At 36.8% G+C, this 18,376-nt stretch overlaps 1 protein-coding gene and 1 long non-coding RNA gene across 2 annotated transcripts; one reads left to right on the forward strand and one right to left on the reverse strand.

The window, feature by feature from the left end:
- The first annotated feature begins 1,233 nt into the window (after positions 1–1,233).
- On the forward strand, positions 1,234–4,347 carry LOC129347464 (uncharacterized). Its single transcript, XR_008599584.1, has 2 exons — positions 1,234–2,454; positions 2,574–4,347. It is a non-coding gene; the product is annotated as an uncharacterized LOC129347464 (long non-coding RNA).
- A 10,647-nt stretch (positions 4,348–14,994) lies between these two features.
- On the reverse strand, positions 14,995–16,642 carry cart3 (cocaine- and amphetamine-regulated transcript 3). Its single transcript, XM_023285366.3, has 3 exons — positions 16,407–16,642; positions 15,707–15,790; positions 14,995–15,606 (listed from the first exon to the last, which is right to left on the reverse strand). Exons 1-3 carry the CDS (start codon positions 16,593–16,595, stop codon positions 15,499–15,501), a joined length of 381 nt encoding a protein of 126 aa, XP_023141134.2. The 5' UTR covers positions 16,596–16,642; the 3' UTR covers positions 14,995–15,498.
- Positions 16,643–18,376: the final 1,734 nt, after the last annotated feature.

The raw sequence follows: 18,376 nt of genomic DNA on the forward strand, positions 1-18,376 counted from the left end.
TAATTTTCTAATTAAACATTTAATTTTTTAATTAAATGTTTTGTCTTTTATTGGATAGGTGTAGTGAGAGACAAACAGAAAACGGGGGAGAAGAGTCGGGGGAAGACTTGTTACAAAGGGCCACTAGTGGGACTCGAACCCGGGACGCTGCGTCAGGGACCAGCCCCTGTACATTGGTCACCCGCTTAACCTGTTGAGCTATATGGGCACCCGTGTTTTGTCTTTTTAAGGTTCTAATAATCTGATTAAATGTTTTGCATTTTTGAAAATGTTTAACATTCTTCTTGTTTAATTGTATTTTTTAAATGTTTAATGATGGAAAATACTTTATCTGTAATTTCTAATATTTGTATTTTAAAAATTTTGTTTAATTTCATACTGACATGTATTGTATCGTGTTGAATGATCTCATTCCATATTTTGTCTGTTTAATATAATTTAATGTAATTTAATGTTTAACTCTATTAAACAGACAAAATATGGAATGAGATCATTCAACACGATACAATACATGTCAGTATGAAATTAAACAAAATTTTTAAAATACAAATATTAGAAATTACAGATAAAGTATTTTCCATCATTAAACATTTAAAAAATACAATTAAACAAGAAGAATGTTAAACATTTTCAAAAATGCAAAACATTTAATCAGATTATTAAACCCTTAAAAAGACAAAACATTTAATTAAAAAATTAAATGTTTAATTAGAAAATTACATCATAAAGACAATAAAACTTCAAATAGGAATTAAACAGAAAATACAATGAAGCATTTAAAAAGAAAAATAAACATTAAAAGGTGGTATATGTACATATAATTTAATTGTATTTAATGTTTAACTATTAAACAGACAAAATATTGAATTAGATAATTCAACAACATACAATACATGTCATTATGAAATTAAACAAAATTTTTAAAATACAAATATTAAAAATTACAGATAAAATATTTTCCATAATTAAACATTTAAAAAATAAAATTAAACAAGAATATTAAACATTTAAAAAAATGCAAAACATTTAATTAGATTATTAAACCTTTAAAAAGACAAAACATTTAATTTAAAAATTAAATGTTTAATTAGAAAATTACATCTTAAATTTCTTAAATCTTTTTAACAATAAAACTTTTTAAAAGTTTTATTGTATTATTTTTTTTGTTTGATTTAATTGCTTTTTGTTATGTAGTTTATTTCTTTAATCTTCTTTTTCTGTCAAGATTTTAACCCCAACCTTAAAAATGAAATAAACCCTTAAATCACAATTAAAATACTTCTGTTGTCACAATCATGAGTTAGTCAATTATTCAGTTTATCAATTCAACTTTATTTGTTTAGCACCTTTTACACAGATGACAAAACTAAACAAGCAAAGAGAAAAAACTATGATTAAAACTCAAAAACAATTTAAAAAAAAAAAAAAAAAAAAAAGATTTAACATGGTAATAAAATATGTTGTGTCCAGGGGATGGAGGGAGTTTATTGAAGTCTTCTTGGGCTCACATGGGAAATCATTTAAAATATAAACTTGATATTCAGTCTAAGGAAACTGGAAACTGCAGAGCGACAGAAGAACCAACAATATCTCCTGTTTTCTCCTTTAATGAGTCGATTCTTCTTGTACTTTCAGACCAAAGAACTACAGACTCTTCACAACCTGCTCAAACTCTTGGTACAGGACCTCACCACACGGGTCAAGAAGGTTTCTGTCTCATTTCTACTCTGAAGCTCACCTTCTCCTGCTCAAACTGCTGACAAATGTTTCTGCTGCTCTAAAGTCTGGTCTCCAGAACTTCCTAAAAACTCTCAAAGTCTCTTCTGCTGCAGGTTGCTTTGTAGAACTGTTCCAGAAAACCTCACTAAACCACATGGAGGGGCCTCAAGATAGTCGTCCAAATGAAACCATACAAAAACCAAACTAGCACAACACAAACACTAAAGTCTCCTGCAGCCTACCAGAGAACCTCTGAGAACAGAGAATCAGGACAGGAACTCTTACCTTCTGGACAACCAACGTTGGTTCATAAACAAGAATACAGAATGTGTCTGACCAAAAACCTCTGAAGACTCACTACAGCCAAGATAAAGACACAACTCAGCTGGACCAAATCCACTAATCACTACACACATTAGCACCATGTGCTCACTGTGGCTAAAGAACCACATTTACCAAGACAACTATCCAGTACAAAGCCCTAAAACACACCAAGAAACACATTAAAGACGATTTTACTGCTGGAAGCTGCAAGCCAACGCCTAAAGAACAACCTAAAGCAAAGGAGCCAAACCCAGTTCACTGGTGAAGAGAAGCAGAGGAAATGTTTGACTGCAGCTAAATAAAGCAGGAAGACACTGAGCTGCTCAGGTGTTCCTGATAACACCAAGCAGCCACCTGGACAGCCAATAGGAACACAGCTTACTGGAAGTCCAGAGGGCTGGGTTAGTGAAGGTGCTCAGGTGTTCCTGATAACACCAAGCAGCCACCTGGACAGCCAATAGGAACACAGCCACCTGGACAGCCAATAGGAACACAGCTTCCTGGAAGTCCAGAGGGCTGGGTTAGTGAAGGAAATTTAGTTTAAAGTTGAAGCAGAAAGTTAACAAAGAAAGTTGAAAACCACCTTCTGATACCTGAAATCTCTGAGTTTTCACACAAAGAACACCTGAACATGTCAAACTGGTTCCATAGTAGAACCATCATTGTAAAAACGTCATAGTATGGTGTGTTGCTCAAAAAACATTAGGACCCGGCTGTCAGGGGACAAACATGTAAGAAACATGAGAACAGAGAGAACCCAACCAGTAGGTCACAGTTTATCATCCCCCAGTCATCTCCTGAAGTCCATATGGTGAGAGACATCAGTATCTGGTTGTTAATTTACCAGAGGATGCTTATAATCATGCTGATGTGGTCTGTACTCTACAGTATTTTAGTGACTCAATAAATGCCTAAGTTGTTTTTTTTAAATGCTTTTTAGTTTTTAATAAACATTTAACAGCCTATATGTAATCAATAAATGGCCTTTGCCTATCTTAAGAAAAATTCACTCAGAACTCTGATATGTTAACAGTACTAAATAAATCAATAAATACATGCATACACACAAAAATAAGTTAATACATTAACTGTGTTAAGATAAGATTTAGATTTTTAAAAAAGTTGTTTATGTTTTTGCAGAATCCAGTATTGCTCACTGGTTGGTCATTACATTTTATTAGTTTGATTTCACTGTTTAAAATGATGCCACCTCTTTTCAGACAGAACCTGTGATAATAAAACAATACAAAATTTTTAGTTCCGTGTTAATAAAGCACTTAAAGCTTTAAGTATGGCTAAATGCTTTTTTCAAATTAAATATATCACTCCTTAGGTGGTAGTGGCCCCAAGTTCAGTAAAGTTGGAAAGATATTCACAGATTCGGACTTCCAGCATCAATAACTCATTAGATATAGGTTGTCAAAACATAAACGGTGCCTCTTTCCCATTGTTGCAAGGCAGACAATGTGCTACAAGCCCAGTTTTATCAAAAGTAGCTGTCTTTCAAGCTACAGGAATAACATTGGTGTCTATGGAGTGAACAGGGTCCGTCTGCAATTTGCAAAACCACTGCAACAGTAAAGAGAGACAAATATTCAATAACTTCACTCTTATACATTGTAGTGTCACTAAAATCACTGCAGCCTTCAACTGGCTCCTGTTGACAAAGTGTTTTAACAGAAATGTAAATGCTGTAATTTGATTCTTTTAATGAACCATGTAACTTGAATGGATGTGATGCTGGTGTGACCACAGTGCACACGTCTGATGTTGCTCACAGTGGTCCAAGGGACGCTCAGGGAGTTTGTGTGTTTGCTCAGACTCATGAAAAATTACAGGGAACATTGTTTGGGACTCAAGCAGTTCCTTCTTTTACTCACTATCTCCCCAGCCTTAGAAAAAAAAAAACCTGTTCACACGGCACAGATGAGGCTGAGGTACACAGGAAATGTTTGGCTCCATTGTACAAGTTTGGGTAAACAGTTTTGTGGGTTGCCCAGTAAGCCAGTGGGTCTGCCGTTCTTTCTACAATTGCATTCGCTGTGGCGCTTTGCATTTGCCAGGCTCTACTTGCGTCTTCGTCTAATAGGCTCCACAGTTGAACTGAAAAATATTGAAGATCATCATCATCATCACCAGAAATGTCAGTCATTCCCTATTCAGAAGAGAAAAAGAATACCTGTGGAAGGTGCTGCTGGTGGTGGAGGACGAGGCTGTGGTGGTGCTTGTGACGTAGATGACTGCTGCTTGGTATTCTTTATGTTAATTGTTGTGCATTCTGTTATTAAACGTTCTTTCACACTGGCTGCCACTCTGATTGGTGAATCCAAAAGTTTTGAACTGCAGAGCCACAAGTGTAGCAACAGTCAGTGAACTGTTCTTTTCTTTGGTTTGTAGTCTGTCAGCTAAGCACCTGACAAGGTTCTGTGCCAGGTGTTGTGGCATGGGGGTGGTGAGTTGGGAATATATATATATATATATATATATATATCTATCTATCTATCTATCTATCTATCTATCTATCTATCTATCTATCTATCTATTCTCTACGAAATACGAAATCTGACATACTACTAACTCTCAAAGCAAAAACAACAGCAAAAAAAACAATCTATTCTGCGAAAAACAATTCAAATGAACAACACTAAATAGGGATCTCCTATCCCGGAACACTCGATCCCGCTGAGTGATTCACATAACAAACCGAACCAATCAGATGATTCGAAGCAGTTGAGTGCTTCAAACGTCACTGAAGTGATTCAAACGTCACGAGTCACGTGACCAAACCACGCCTCGGCACAGTGGCTCGATACGTTTGCTTCATGAGCTACAGCGCATGTGTCGAAGCCTCGGGTATCAGAGGACCATCACTAGCTTTAATCAGACAAGTAAACTTAACTTTAAAAAGGAGATTTTCTTGTAGCCACTGGAGTAAATACAGTAAACAGAAAAATAAAATGATGTGTGGTTCACATCCACCTCTCTGCACAAAAGCTCTGCATGTGGATCTTCCTAACAATAAACAACACAAATACAGTTTACTCGAAGCCAGTAATTTCTACTTAACTTAGTGGCAAAACAAGTTTTTAGATCTTTTACTTAAGTAAAAGTACCAAGAAATGCTCCATTCAAGTAGAAGCCTTGCATAGAATATCTTACTTGAGTAAAAGTGCATAAATATTACCAGCAAAAGTCCTAGTTCAGTCTCTGTAACCGATATATTGTTATATCTGCCATCATTGTGTTACTAATATTGAAGCATCAGTGTGTCAGCAGCATGTTACTGTTGGAGCTGCTGCAGGTTGAACTACTTCATATCCATTTACAGCAGGTAGAGCTCAAAACACGATTGACTGGAGAGAAAGGAAGGCATCTCTAATGTTTAATTTCTGCTGAGATATTGGATCATGTGTGGATTTATTGAAAAGTGAGCATTTTAGAGGGAAAAATCACTTGGTGGAGCTGCTAGTAACTCATAGACATCTGAAATGTGAACCTGACTTCATACTGCTTCACTGGAAGAAGCCAAAAATGTTGGAAATCACCGGTTTAATCTGTATGTGTTATATTTTAAAAGCCCGCTATAATAACCATTGTGTCAAATATGTACATCTAAAGTAACTAAAACGGTCAGATAAATGTAGTGGAGTAGAAAGCACAATATTTTCCTCTAAAATTTAGTGGAGTGGAAGGAAAGCAAAGCATAAAATGGAAATAATCATAAAAAGTACAAATGCTTCAATGGTGGACTTAGTTATTTTCCACCACTGACTACAACTAAATTGATAGAATTGTTTCTTAAAGCATAAACATTAACTATTAAATAGCAACAATTAACTCCAATTGTTGTTACTCTGCTTGAGATATCTGAGTAGACTTAGAGGTAACTGATTTAATATATAAACTGTCTTGAAACTGGTTGATTAAAAAATTGAAGAGTCATGACTGATGAAAGAAGACAGAACCAGAAAGACAAGAAGAAAATTACACCAAATAATTGTGAATAAAATCAAGAAAGACTCTTCAGAGATCAATGAGTTTGGATACAGAAAGAGGATGATACAACAGAAACTGTTCATAAACAGAAAGAATGAGACAGTTTGGATTAAGTATGCAAAGAACATGCACAGTGTCTTAAACTTCTGGAGAATTTGTAATTTAAACAAATGTTGGTGGAGAACTTGTGTAGAGAAAGACTTCCCTAAAGATACGGTACAGTATGGAGGTGAAGAAGTCAAAGTCTGGGGCAGTTTCAGAGGAATTTTAGATGCAAACTTGAGGAAACAAACCAACAAAAAAAAAACTTCAAATGACAGAACATTTCAGTAGGCTGGTGATCTTTAACATACCAGAGGCTGAGAAGAATAATTATCCCAACAGAAAGTCTTGTTCCGCCTACAGACTTGGTCTAAATCCCACAAAACACCTGTTGGATGCTGTTAATGAATTTAAATGTCAGCTCATCTGTGCTGTTGTGCAGATGAACTGAAAGCTTTGCTGCTTGAAACATGGAGAAAAGTTTCACCACAGATACTACAGACACACAAACGCTGTCGAGAGTCACATCAAGGTAAAAGTTGACAAACTGAACACTAAAACTTTGCAACTGCGTCTCCAGTGAAATTACCACTGGGTGTTGAGAATGTTACTGTTTGTCAAAACTTCAGGGAATATTCCATGAACGTTGCCTGAAGATGGGTGTTTGTTTGTTTGGGGAACCAGCAAATCGTAACATTCATGGAACATTTCCTTAAGGTTCCCCAAAGGTTATTGTTTGCTACATCTTTCATTTCATGAATGTTCCTTAAAAGTTCTCTGAAGATGACAGTTTGTTTGTTATGGGAATCGGCAAACAGTAACTTTCAAGGAATGTTTTCTGAAGGTTACTATTTTTATAACGTTAAAGGAATATTCCTTTACTGTCCCCTGATGATTGTTTGTTCAAGGAACCAGCAATGAGTTACCCTCAAGAAGCACTCCTTGAAGGTTACTATGTGTCAAACTCTTCAGAGAGCATCCTATGAATGTTCCTTGAATGTTCTCTGAAGGTTACTATTTGTTTGTTCAGAGAACCAGAAAATAGTAACCTTCAAAGAAAGTTCCTTGAAGGTTACTGTTTGCCAATTTTAAGAAGCTTCAGGGAACCGGCAAACAGTAACCTTCAAGAAATTTCCCCTAAAGGTTCCTTGAAGGTTACTGTTGAGTAAAACCTTCAGAGACTATTCCATGAACATTCCCTGAAGGTTCCCTGAAGCTTATAGTTTGTTTGTTCAGGGAACCAGCAAACCGTAACTTCCAAGGAATGTTCCCTGAAGGTTATCATTTCCCAAAACTTCAGATAACGATCAATAAACATTCTCTGAAAGTTCCCTGAAGATTACTGTTTTTTTGTTCAGGGAACCAGCAAACTGTAACATTCAGGTAATGCTCCCTAAAAGTTCCCTAAAGATTAATGTTTGAAAAAGTTTCAGGGAACATTCCATGAATGATCTCCAATGTTCCCCTGAAGATTATTGTTTTTATGTTCAGAGAATCAGCAAACAGTAACATTTAAGTCATGCTCCCTAAAGGTTCCTCAAAGATTATTGTTTGGTTGTTTAGGGAACCAGCAAACAAACAATCTTTAAGGAACTTTTCCTGAAGGTTACTGTTTGCCAAACCCTCAGGAAACCCTACCTAAACCATTTGTTCACGGAACCAGCAAAAACTAACCTCCAAGGTGCACTATCTGAAGGTTCCCTGAAGGATACTGTTTGTTTGAGAAATTGGAAGACAAGAACCTTGAAGTTAGACTCCCTGTAGGTTATTCTTTGCTGCGTTGGCAGGCTCTGTTTGGTTAAAAAGTAAAAGTAAGACTAAAGGAAATTAAAGAACCATGATACTGAATGTTTAGCTAAAATGCTGAAATATGTGCATCTAAATTAGAAAACAAACTCCCATGAATTGAAAAGACTGTGGGGTGATGATTTTGAAGTTGTTTGGGTGTTCAATATGACCGACATTCACATGGGTGGTGGACTTCGATTGCCACACATGATGCTATTAATCAGAGCCGCTACATGACCTGAGGTTTGTAGTGACACGCAACAAGGACAGAACCAGATCAGGTGTTCACATGTCAGCGTTCACACATTATAAATCAACTTGTGGCTGCCAGCATTGCCTGGTGTTGATGTATCGAGCACTTTACGCCCAACAATGTCATTCTGGGGGAGTAGTCTCTGATTCAGACTGTATCATTCATCAGCTGGTCAGCATCTCCATCAGTCATTCTCTCAATCATCCTCTGCCTCTTTCTCTCCAACCGCTTCCATCTTCATCTGTCTTTCTGTCAAATTATCACTCACAAACAAACAAACAAACGTTCCCCTCGATGGGTAATCGCTGCAGGTTGGAACCGTCTCGGTGTGTGAAGAAGGAGAAGCTCTTATCCACACATGCAATCAGTATCGGAATTGGAGGTAATTCCCAGAGGAATCAATAAGAAATCCTCACTGTCTGCAGAAAATACTGCAGTTCAGGAAGTAAGATGAACAGTCTTGTTTACAGTGAATGGTTTTGACTGTCCTGGCCTTGTTTCTCGATCCATTCAACTGCATGCAAAACAAAAGCTAAATTTCTAGACGGCTTCCTTCTTCATGGATTCAAAACTTACATTTTTCTTTTGGGAATTAGATTTGACCCTGTTGCACACAAGTAATTACCTCACATGGACATGAAGCGATTTATCTAATGGGAGCATGTTGGTGAGACCGCGACATTCATGTCAATTGTCGATTAATCTCTCTGGTGTGTTACCAATTAGTCGATTAGAGGTTTGGTCTATAGAATGTCAGAAAATGGTGAAAAAGTTATTTTTCCAGAGCCCAAAAAAATGACATCTTCTTTTGCCCATAACACAAAGATATTCAGCTTACTATTATAGAGGAGGAACAAAACCTGAAAATACTCAAATTTAAACACTGGAATCAGAGAATTTAGACTTTTTTGGTCTCAGATCTTATTGAATAAACTAAATTTGGGGTGTTTTTAGCCACCAGACTGAAATATGGCCACCACTTACAACTAGTAGTATAGTCTGTTAGAGGGCTACACAATAACACATAGAACTGGAATTAAATCCTAACCTATATATCACCAGTTAAAACGGATAGCTTGGAACAACCATTACAGATTTTTAAAATTGATTTCATTGGTATATAAAAAAGCTGATATAAGTGCTTGTGTTTTACTTGTACATGGCATTCATGTTGGCATAAGCAAATTATAAACATAAGTCACTAAAAAATAAATTAACAAGATATTAGTTGAGTAATAGATGTGAGTAATACAAAGTCCTACAAAAATTCTCATTCTGTTGCTGTTTCTAATGCTTCGCTAAACTTTTCTATTCAGATTCACTAAATAATTCTAATAACAGCAGCTTATTTCCTCAGTAATCATTTTCCTATTATGTTTATGGTCTTAATTGCTAGTTTCAAGTCTCCTTCAATACAGAATGCTGTTCATTTTGTCATTTATGGTCCTATTTAGTGGAAAATGGACAACTAATCAGTGTATGGTTTGGAAAAAATTAAAATGGTGACAGCCAAACTCCAAATCTGAGGCTTTAAAAAGGTGTTCCACAAACTAATACGTGGTATCATGTGCATTATATACAGTCTATTTGCATTAAAGATGTTAGGATTCCAGTTAATTGATGAATAAGTGAGTTTTTCCAGTCTCCCCTGTTATGGGGACACAAAGTTATGGGATTTAAATATTTCTTCCACGTCTTTCTTATCAACAGAGCTCAAGGTTTTTCATTTTGTTCTCACAGTTGTGGAGCTACGGAGGTTTTTTCATTTGGAAATTTAACAAAATAGCGACATGAGGGGTTCAAAGTGGTATTAGACGTCAGACCACAGAATGATCAAAGTGAAAATGATTCAGCCTCTTTAGGATGACGAATATTCTCAGAAAATTTGACGGCAATACAACCATTAGTTACTGTGTGTGTAAAGCTGATTGCTTGTTCAGAGGAAGGTGAGGGGGGAACTCAAAAACCGGCAACAAATGGAAATGAAAATTCACATTTTTAACTGCATGAACAAGAGGAGGATTTTGCCCAGTGGTGGTCATAGAGCAAAGGTCAGCATAATTAATATGATTTCTATAATTATGGAGGAGAATTTCTGTGACAGATCGCTTGGTAATCCAGCCATGAGAGCTGTACGAGTTTGTCTGATGGCAGCACTAGAGGAAAGGTCAATGAGCGCCGCAGAGCTTCAGGGTCTGTGGAGCATGAATGTTCTCAGTTATAGTTGCTAGGTTTCTTGTGCAGAAGGGCACAAAAATAATTAAGATTCATTCTCTTGAGGCCCACGATGCCTTGATAGTTAGTTTAATCTAGACCAGTAGTGCAAAGTAACTAAGTGTATTTACACAAGTACAGCAGTGAAGTGCAATTTGAAGATACTTTCCTCTAGTATGTCTAATTTATGCTGCTTCTTCCACCACTCCACTGCCATTCAGAGGGAAGTATTGTACTTTTGACTCCCCAACTTACTTCAAAGATGTGGATTTGACACAATGGTCAATGTAAAGTAGAGAGATTTTATTTATATCCCTTCAGTCATAGTTTGAGCCACACCTTGCTAAAAAAAACCCCCAAAAAACAGTGCAGTCTATTCCAACATTCTTGGAGTAAATCCCATCAAAAATTCCTTCATAATGTTCAGGTTTAACTCTATCAGAAACACAATGCAGTTTATGAGCGCTACAAATGACAGCAACAGCCACAGATTATTTACATGTTTATGAAGTACAATATATACCGTGCAAAAGTTTAGGGTCACTTAGAAATGTCCATATTTTTGAAAGAAGAGCAGTTTTTTTTCAATGAAGATCACCTTAAATGAATCATAAATCCAGTGTAGACATTGTTAATGTGGTAAATGACTATTGTAGCTGGAAACAGCTGATTTTTAATGGAATATCTCCATAGGAGTACAGAGGAACATTTCCAGCAACCATCACTCCTGTGTTCTAATGCTGCATTGTGTTAGCTAATGGTGTTGAAAGACTAACTGATGATTAGAAAACCCTTGTGCAGTTATGTTAGCACATGAATAAAAGTGTGAGTTTTCATGGAAAACATAAAATTGTCTGGGTGACCCCAAACTTTTGAACTGTCTGTGTATGTACTTTTACCACTTTGTTTTGTTTCTTTTTCTTGTGAAATCTAGGCAGTTGTAACCCTGCCAGGCCTCTAATTGGTTCTGTCTGAGGTGTTTTCCCCTCATTATTCTAGTTCTAGGAGTATTTTTGTTCCTTTCCACTGTTGCTCATAGGGAATCCGAAGGCAACTTTGAATTGTTGGGGTTTCTGTTCTCTGTTTATAATTCATAAGGTCTGTATGTTACTATGCTAAGTGCTGTGAATCTGTGCTATATGAATAAAATTGATTTGAATTGAATAATGAGCTTTTAAATTTCTCACATGGCTTCATTTCAATGAAATGGTCCAAAATCTCAGCAAAAATCAAAGATTAGAGGAAAAACTGAAAACAGATTTGTGTTTAAGCACTTTTTTGAGTGTCATTTAATGATTTATCCCTCTAAACTTCTCACGTGGTTTCATTTCAATTACTTCAAATGAAACAAATTTGTGAGTAAGAACTTTGGATTTTCTTGTTTCTTCTCAAATTAATTTGAAGGCCTCAGGTTTATCTGCTGTCTCTGTATATAAAACTGGATATAAACTGGTTAAAAAATAGCTGGAGCTCCAACAGTAACCTGCTGCTGATATACTGATGCTTCACTATTCATAATCTAATAATGTCAGATATAATAATAAAGAATATAGAATTTAAAAAAATGTAAATAAAGGGGCAGTGGTGGTGCAATGGTTAAGTTTCTGGGCTACTGATCAGAAGGTCAGAGGTTGAAACCCCGATTGGGCCCTTGAGCAACGCCCTTAACCCTTCCTGCTCCAGGGGCGCTGTACCATGGTTGACCTCATTGGGATATATGAAAACAACATTTCACAGTGCTGTAAAAATGTATTTGTGACAAATAAAGGCTTCTTCTTCTAATGTATCAGTCACAGGGATTAAATCTGGACTTTGCTGCTAATGCTAATTATTTTTGCATAAGCAGGATTTTCAGGCATGAAGGAGTTCTTTTACATTGCTGTAAAAGTACTTTTACTTAAAGTATCTGAACATGTCTTCAACCAGTAAGACTCTTTCACATTTGATTTATTGTTTGAAAAGTGTTTGACTGGTGAATAAACGTGTCAGCTAGTGAGGTGACATTTTCTAAGTAAAACCAAACAACTATGGTTTTTTTAATTCATGCGTGATCACTTGAGATAATATCATGATGCTCTCTAAGAAATAATTTCCAATGAGTGTTCTTAACACTAAAAACAGACCTTAGTGAAGTAGATCTGCCTTTCTGTTCTGTCTGAGAGTCAATGAAATATTAATACTAGCTTCTCCAGGAAATAAGAGGACAAACATGAAAAAGTGAGCAGGTAATCTGATCACTGCATGTTGACTTCTACACAACCAAGCAAAAAAAACAGACACGAAAAAGTCAGCTGTCTGCATTATTGATGACAGCTAACAGAGAGAAAAGGTGGACATGAGATGAGTACAGTGATGTGGAATATGAACAAAGAAAGCGCAAAATTTGACATCATCAGTGGGAAGTCAAGAAAAATATAATTAGAATGAACATAAGTTGATTATTTCATTCAGTGGCCACATTATCAAGCATTTATTAGTTAAATACAGTAAGCGATTAACCCCTTCCAGCTCTTATTTTGTTTGTCTATGAGCCAAAATTAACTAAAAACTGTGAAACTAAGTCAACAAGTCAATGTACTGTGAAGCTGTAAGATGGCTATGAAGGAGGATGTACCTAAATGATTAAATGTGATTAAAGGTGAGATATACCGCACAAAGCTACAAATTTCTCCTGACTTTTAGATGAATCAGAAAGACATGTCTTATTTTTATACATTCCTTAAATGTCATAAGTTAGAACCAAGACATTATGTTATTTTATTTGCTGCAGAGGCATTAATTTAAATCCTGAACAGATGAGATGTTAGTTTCTCTCTACGAAACACAGCAAGAACAAACCATCAGTTGAGGAAATCATACCAGAGAAATGATAAGTTCTGTTTTGAGATAAATTTTTGAACTGAGCCATGTTGGCTTTCAAAAAAGCTGACTTTTCAGATTGAGACAGATCACTTCAAACATCAAACATCTCTTTACCGGTTAGCATTTTATTTCTCATACGTGATGCTGATGGATAAAGGAGTATGCACTAAAAATGGTCCTTTATAAGTCCAAAATTTACTTAGGTTAAATAGCAGAAGTATTAGCAGTCATTCTCAATGTTATTTGTAGTTACTGAATAATTCTTATAGGTGCAATAATAGGTAAACAGCATTTTAATCATGGTAAAGGTTGAGGAGTTATTACTTTTTCTGTTAGTTTGATGTTTAGCTATCTTATTCTATGATTGTATCATGTTTTGTCAGTAAAATCCTAATCTAAAAACACCCCTCTGATGAAAATCAAGTTTTTACCTTGTTATTATGTCCATATGGTATTTTTATATGATAGAGGACACATCATAATTTAAATAAACAGTTATCGCCACCTTGAGACTACAATGTATAGATGACTTGGCTTATTTATTTTTTATTGTTCTGGTATTACAAGCTTTTATCTTGTTTTAGCATTTCAGTCAACTTTTATTGTTTTAAAACCTGCTTTATCAATATCCTTCACATGGTTTAATTTCTTTGAAACGCTGAACAACCAAATTGTAACCTTCGAGGTTAAAAAATGAAAATGAAGCCAATGCAGATCTGCAGTTCCTCGAATGGCCTCTTGAGGCTGGTTCCAAAAATGAGTCAGTCCCCATAGACTCCCATATTAAAATGTCCAACTTTACAGCAGGAATAAACATGTTTACAGCCTGAAATAATGAATGGTTTTAGTCACTATAGCTGTATTTTTTAGTGACGACAACAGTACTGGTGGTGAATTTATAAATAACTCACCAGTTAGAATTGTATTAAGGCTTAAAGTTCTGCATAATTACCATGACAGGTGGATGTAATAGAACAGATCATAGCCACATCAACTCTACTCTCGCTGCAACTCTTTGCTTTTGTGTTTTTTTTTTTTTAAATCAACCAGAAGTTGTAAGGAGTCTGGTCCTGCTGAGGTGGAGACTGCCAAAGACACCACACTGAACTTCAAAACTGCTGTTCAGGACACCTATGGCTGACATCATGGAGGCTTCATCCGTCTGTTTCTGACCACTACACAGCTCTGATCTCATCATTTTGACGTCAGTCTGGGATCCCATAGAAGAACTTCACAACTAACCTGCCAGGTACCTTAAAAACTGCGCACTGAGGAGATCTGGTGCTGTTTTAAATGCAAAAATAATTAATTTCGTTTAGATTTGTTCTTTTTTCTGCACTTCACCAATTGGTAAAACTCATTCATGGTATCATTTTTGGAAGCTTTCTACTTCAGGTTTTAATTCCATATACTCAAGCCTTTGCACAGTGTCGTGCACAAACCGTAAACTCAGGTGTACAGTTTGTGCACAGTTACATCCTGAAACTGCCAAATTTGTGTGGATATGTTTAGATATGAGGCCACTAGATTGTTTACATCTGTGTCTCTAACGTCATCAGCAACATAAGAGCTGCTCCACTGATAATCAATGGGAGGATCAGAGTGTTGGTGCAGCGACAGTCGATCTCTGCTTCATCTGCAGCTGAATTTAGTTTTAATCCTCTCTATTGTGTTCTGTGCAGTAGCCTGGAGGTGTGACGGAGTGCAAACATCACTGTCCAAACACTGACGCCTCTAAATCATTAATGAAAAGCTAAACATGCGTGTTTCAGAAGAACATGCAGCCACTCCACTGCTTTACAAAACAACATGATCCACAGTTTATTATTACCATTGTTATTATTATTCATACACAAAACATTCATCGGAAACAAAATATTTCAAGTTCCAAAGACAGGTTGGATCCAGCCAGACGAAGAATCACTATAATATTCCCATAATATTGCTGTTAGGAGGTTTACAGTGTGTTTGTGGTCCTCGGGTGAGTTGTATCGTGCAGTTAGTAGGTTATTTCTCACAACAATGATCCAAAGTGGGGTTTTTTACAGACATAAAGTGGTTCTGAATATTTACGGTGTTCTCATCTCCTGCTCATCAGCATCCTTAAAGCAACATACAGCTTTTCTGTGATATAATATACTTTTCCAAAATATACACCATAGAACTACTATAGTTCTTTTTCGTGCTGGTTGCAGTCACCCCACCTCCTCCTCAGCTGTATCATAAAAAATATGACAGTAATTACAAAGGAATCGAGTGAGAGTTTTTCATTTTTCCACATCTCAATGCTACATTCAGGCTCATAAGCACTTCAGCAGGAAGAAGTTGCAGAAGGCTCCCCGGGGACAGTCGCACATCTTCCCGATCCGAGCGCCTTTTCTCACGGCGCACTGCTCCCCGACATCACACTGAGGGAGAGAAGCGTAAAGCAGAGGTTTAACTTCCACCCGCCACTACATGCACCGAAAAAATCTCAGTCAATGAAACGTGTTTAAGTGTGCGCTCTACCGTTGGGACTTGGCCGAATTTCTTTTCCCATAAAGGCAGTCGTTTAGCCTGCAGCTTTTCCAGAACTTCTTGGAGAGCTCCGAGCTGCCAGAAAGCAGAATTGGAAACAAGGAACAGCTCAGCAATAGGCATAGAAACATGTAATACCTATTGTTACGGCACATGTGTCGAAAATACAAAGTGATTATAGCTTATAATAAGAAAAGGCATCTAGGAATTCACATATTTAACGATTTTTGACTAAATACATCCATGCGTAAAAGTGATAGTGTCTAAAATTACGCAAATTGATGAAAAAGATGGTAAATGTGTAGGCAATTACACCAGCTAGAAGTTAAATAACAGAAAAATCGTCATATGTATCAAACATGCAAAGTGATTATAGCTTATAAGAAAATGCATTTGTAAACTGTTGGGTATTAGAGTATTTAAAGATTATTTGCACAATATAGTCATGCGTAAAAGTGATATTTTGTCTAAAATGACACAAACTGAACGGGGAAAAGAGAATAATTATGTGATTAATTGCACCAGCTGGAAGTTGTATGACAGAAAAACTCAAATGCAATAGTTTTTGAATAGAATTTGATTCGTTTTAAGGACGTAAAAAGCATCAGAAATTACAAATTGACTTGATAAAATAACGAAAGTTACATCGCCTTTCTGCGTGCAGACACAAAAATGCCAAACTTGACCTTACCAGCTGCTTCTCGCTGGTCAGGTTCGGACCTTTGGGGTAGAAGTCCCGCAGGGCTCTGGGGCTCAGCTCCTCCTCGGACTCGCTGTCCAACATCTCGGCTCCAGCGACGCTGGAGAGCACCAGCAGCGCGCAGAGAAGCGCCCCGCTGATCAGCCTGGAGCTATGCATGGTCCCGGTGCGCGGCAGCATGTGTGGCCTTCCCCTCTGCTTTCTCTCCAATAGTCACTCCCTCCGCACCAAACACCTTTTTATCTGCGTCCGAACCATCTGCTCGCCCCACCTTATCCTTTGATTTTCTGTTTTTTTGCTGTTTGTCATGCGTAACAGCCGCGTTGGGTGAGTCATCCTGTAAAAGTTGCTGGGCAAAATATGCATCAAAAAGTCAACAACAATAGCAGCAGCTTGGAGTCGTTACTGGCAGTAATGGATTACTCCTTACCTATAAGAAGAGTATTATTTCTATTTATTAGCCCATTAGACTTTGGTGTTTGCATCTACAGTTTAGTTCTAAGTTAATCACCAGTTGCCTTCATTTAGGAGAACTGTGCTTCAGTTATGCAGCAAGTCAAACAACACTGGATCAATATAAAGCAATGCAGACTGTTTCTTTTCTATTATTACCTCAGAATGACATTTGGCGCCTCCATTATTTAAACCTGGTGACTCAGTCAGTCTTTTATCCCACAAATGGTGAAGAAAACACAATTTCTTGACTTTGAAAGTTGCTGTAACTTTAATAATTCACCTTCAATCTGATGTGAGTGGAATAAAGATCCAACAGATGAGCTGAGTTTTGATTATCAGCAGTAATCAATATCATACTGAAAGGAGTCTGGTCCTTTTTGTGCAACATTTTTACGCATATTTGGATAAAAATGTGCTTTTAATTTGTGTGCTGTAACACACAGCATGGTGCTGAGTCACAACAAGGTATGTCATTGTGTTTGTCTGTGCAGTTAGGCTCTAATTGTGTCACAATTAACCTGTAAATTAAAAGAATAATTACTTTGAAATTGGTCCCAAGGATAAATGACTAACAGAAACAGAAGCCGGAAATCAGGAATGAGAACATAAACCTCTCTTCCAATCGAACAGATAGAACTACACTGTAAATGCTGAGTAAAATCCCACATTTTACTGTGAAAATAACAAGTAAACAGCTTCACAAAATGCTTTTTAATCCACCCAGCATGTCCTATAACCTGCGGCCACTGTATGATATCATTTCATCTCTTATGCAACCACTGAATGCAGCGGATGAGTGTTTGCTCAGAATATGGGCTGCTGTTGCTGCTGCCATTGTTGCTGTTGATCCTGTGCTTGAGTTTATCCCAGTTCGCTGCATTGATCATCGCCTGTTTGGGGTCCATCAGAAGAGATGGAGATGGAGGAGCAGGAAGCTTTGATTGTGCTCCAAGCTGCATGACTCATGTCTCCCTCTTCCCCCGGTTTTAATGACAGAGACGCCAATTTAACATTTCATTCACAACAACCAGCCGGCTTCATTCACAACCACGAGTTCATTAGTCTTTGTGCCGGATCCCTGACAGTTGTTCAGGAGCCACTTCCTCACTGTGTTTCTCTGCTGGTTTCTGTGGTCATTAGGTGATTGTGGGCTCTCAAGCATGAATAACAAACATTTAGAAGAATAAATTATATTTGCAATTGTCTGATAAATGGTGTAATTTGAAATACATACTGTGCAGAGTTTTGTAAAAACCAAGAAACCACAAACTGGTGGGAGAAAAACAGTAAGAGTGAGATCAAAAATGGGTCTTATCATTATTTTCTGCTCATTAAATCTGTTCAGTAGCAACATTTGTACAAGTGAAAGCATCTTTAAAATATCAACATTACGCTGTGGGACCAGTAAAGGATCATCTTATCTCCTCTTTATACAGTTTTTCTTGTATATGTTTTAAACTCATGTTCACTGATTTTGGTTTTGGACATCTGAAGACATTACAACA

This window comes from Amphiprion ocellaris, chromosome 1 (assembly GCF_022539595.1).
Source record: "Amphiprion ocellaris isolate individual 3 ecotype Okinawa chromosome 1, ASM2253959v1, whole genome shotgun sequence".
NCBI lineage: Eukaryota > Metazoa > Chordata > Actinopteri > Pomacentridae > Amphiprion > Amphiprion ocellaris.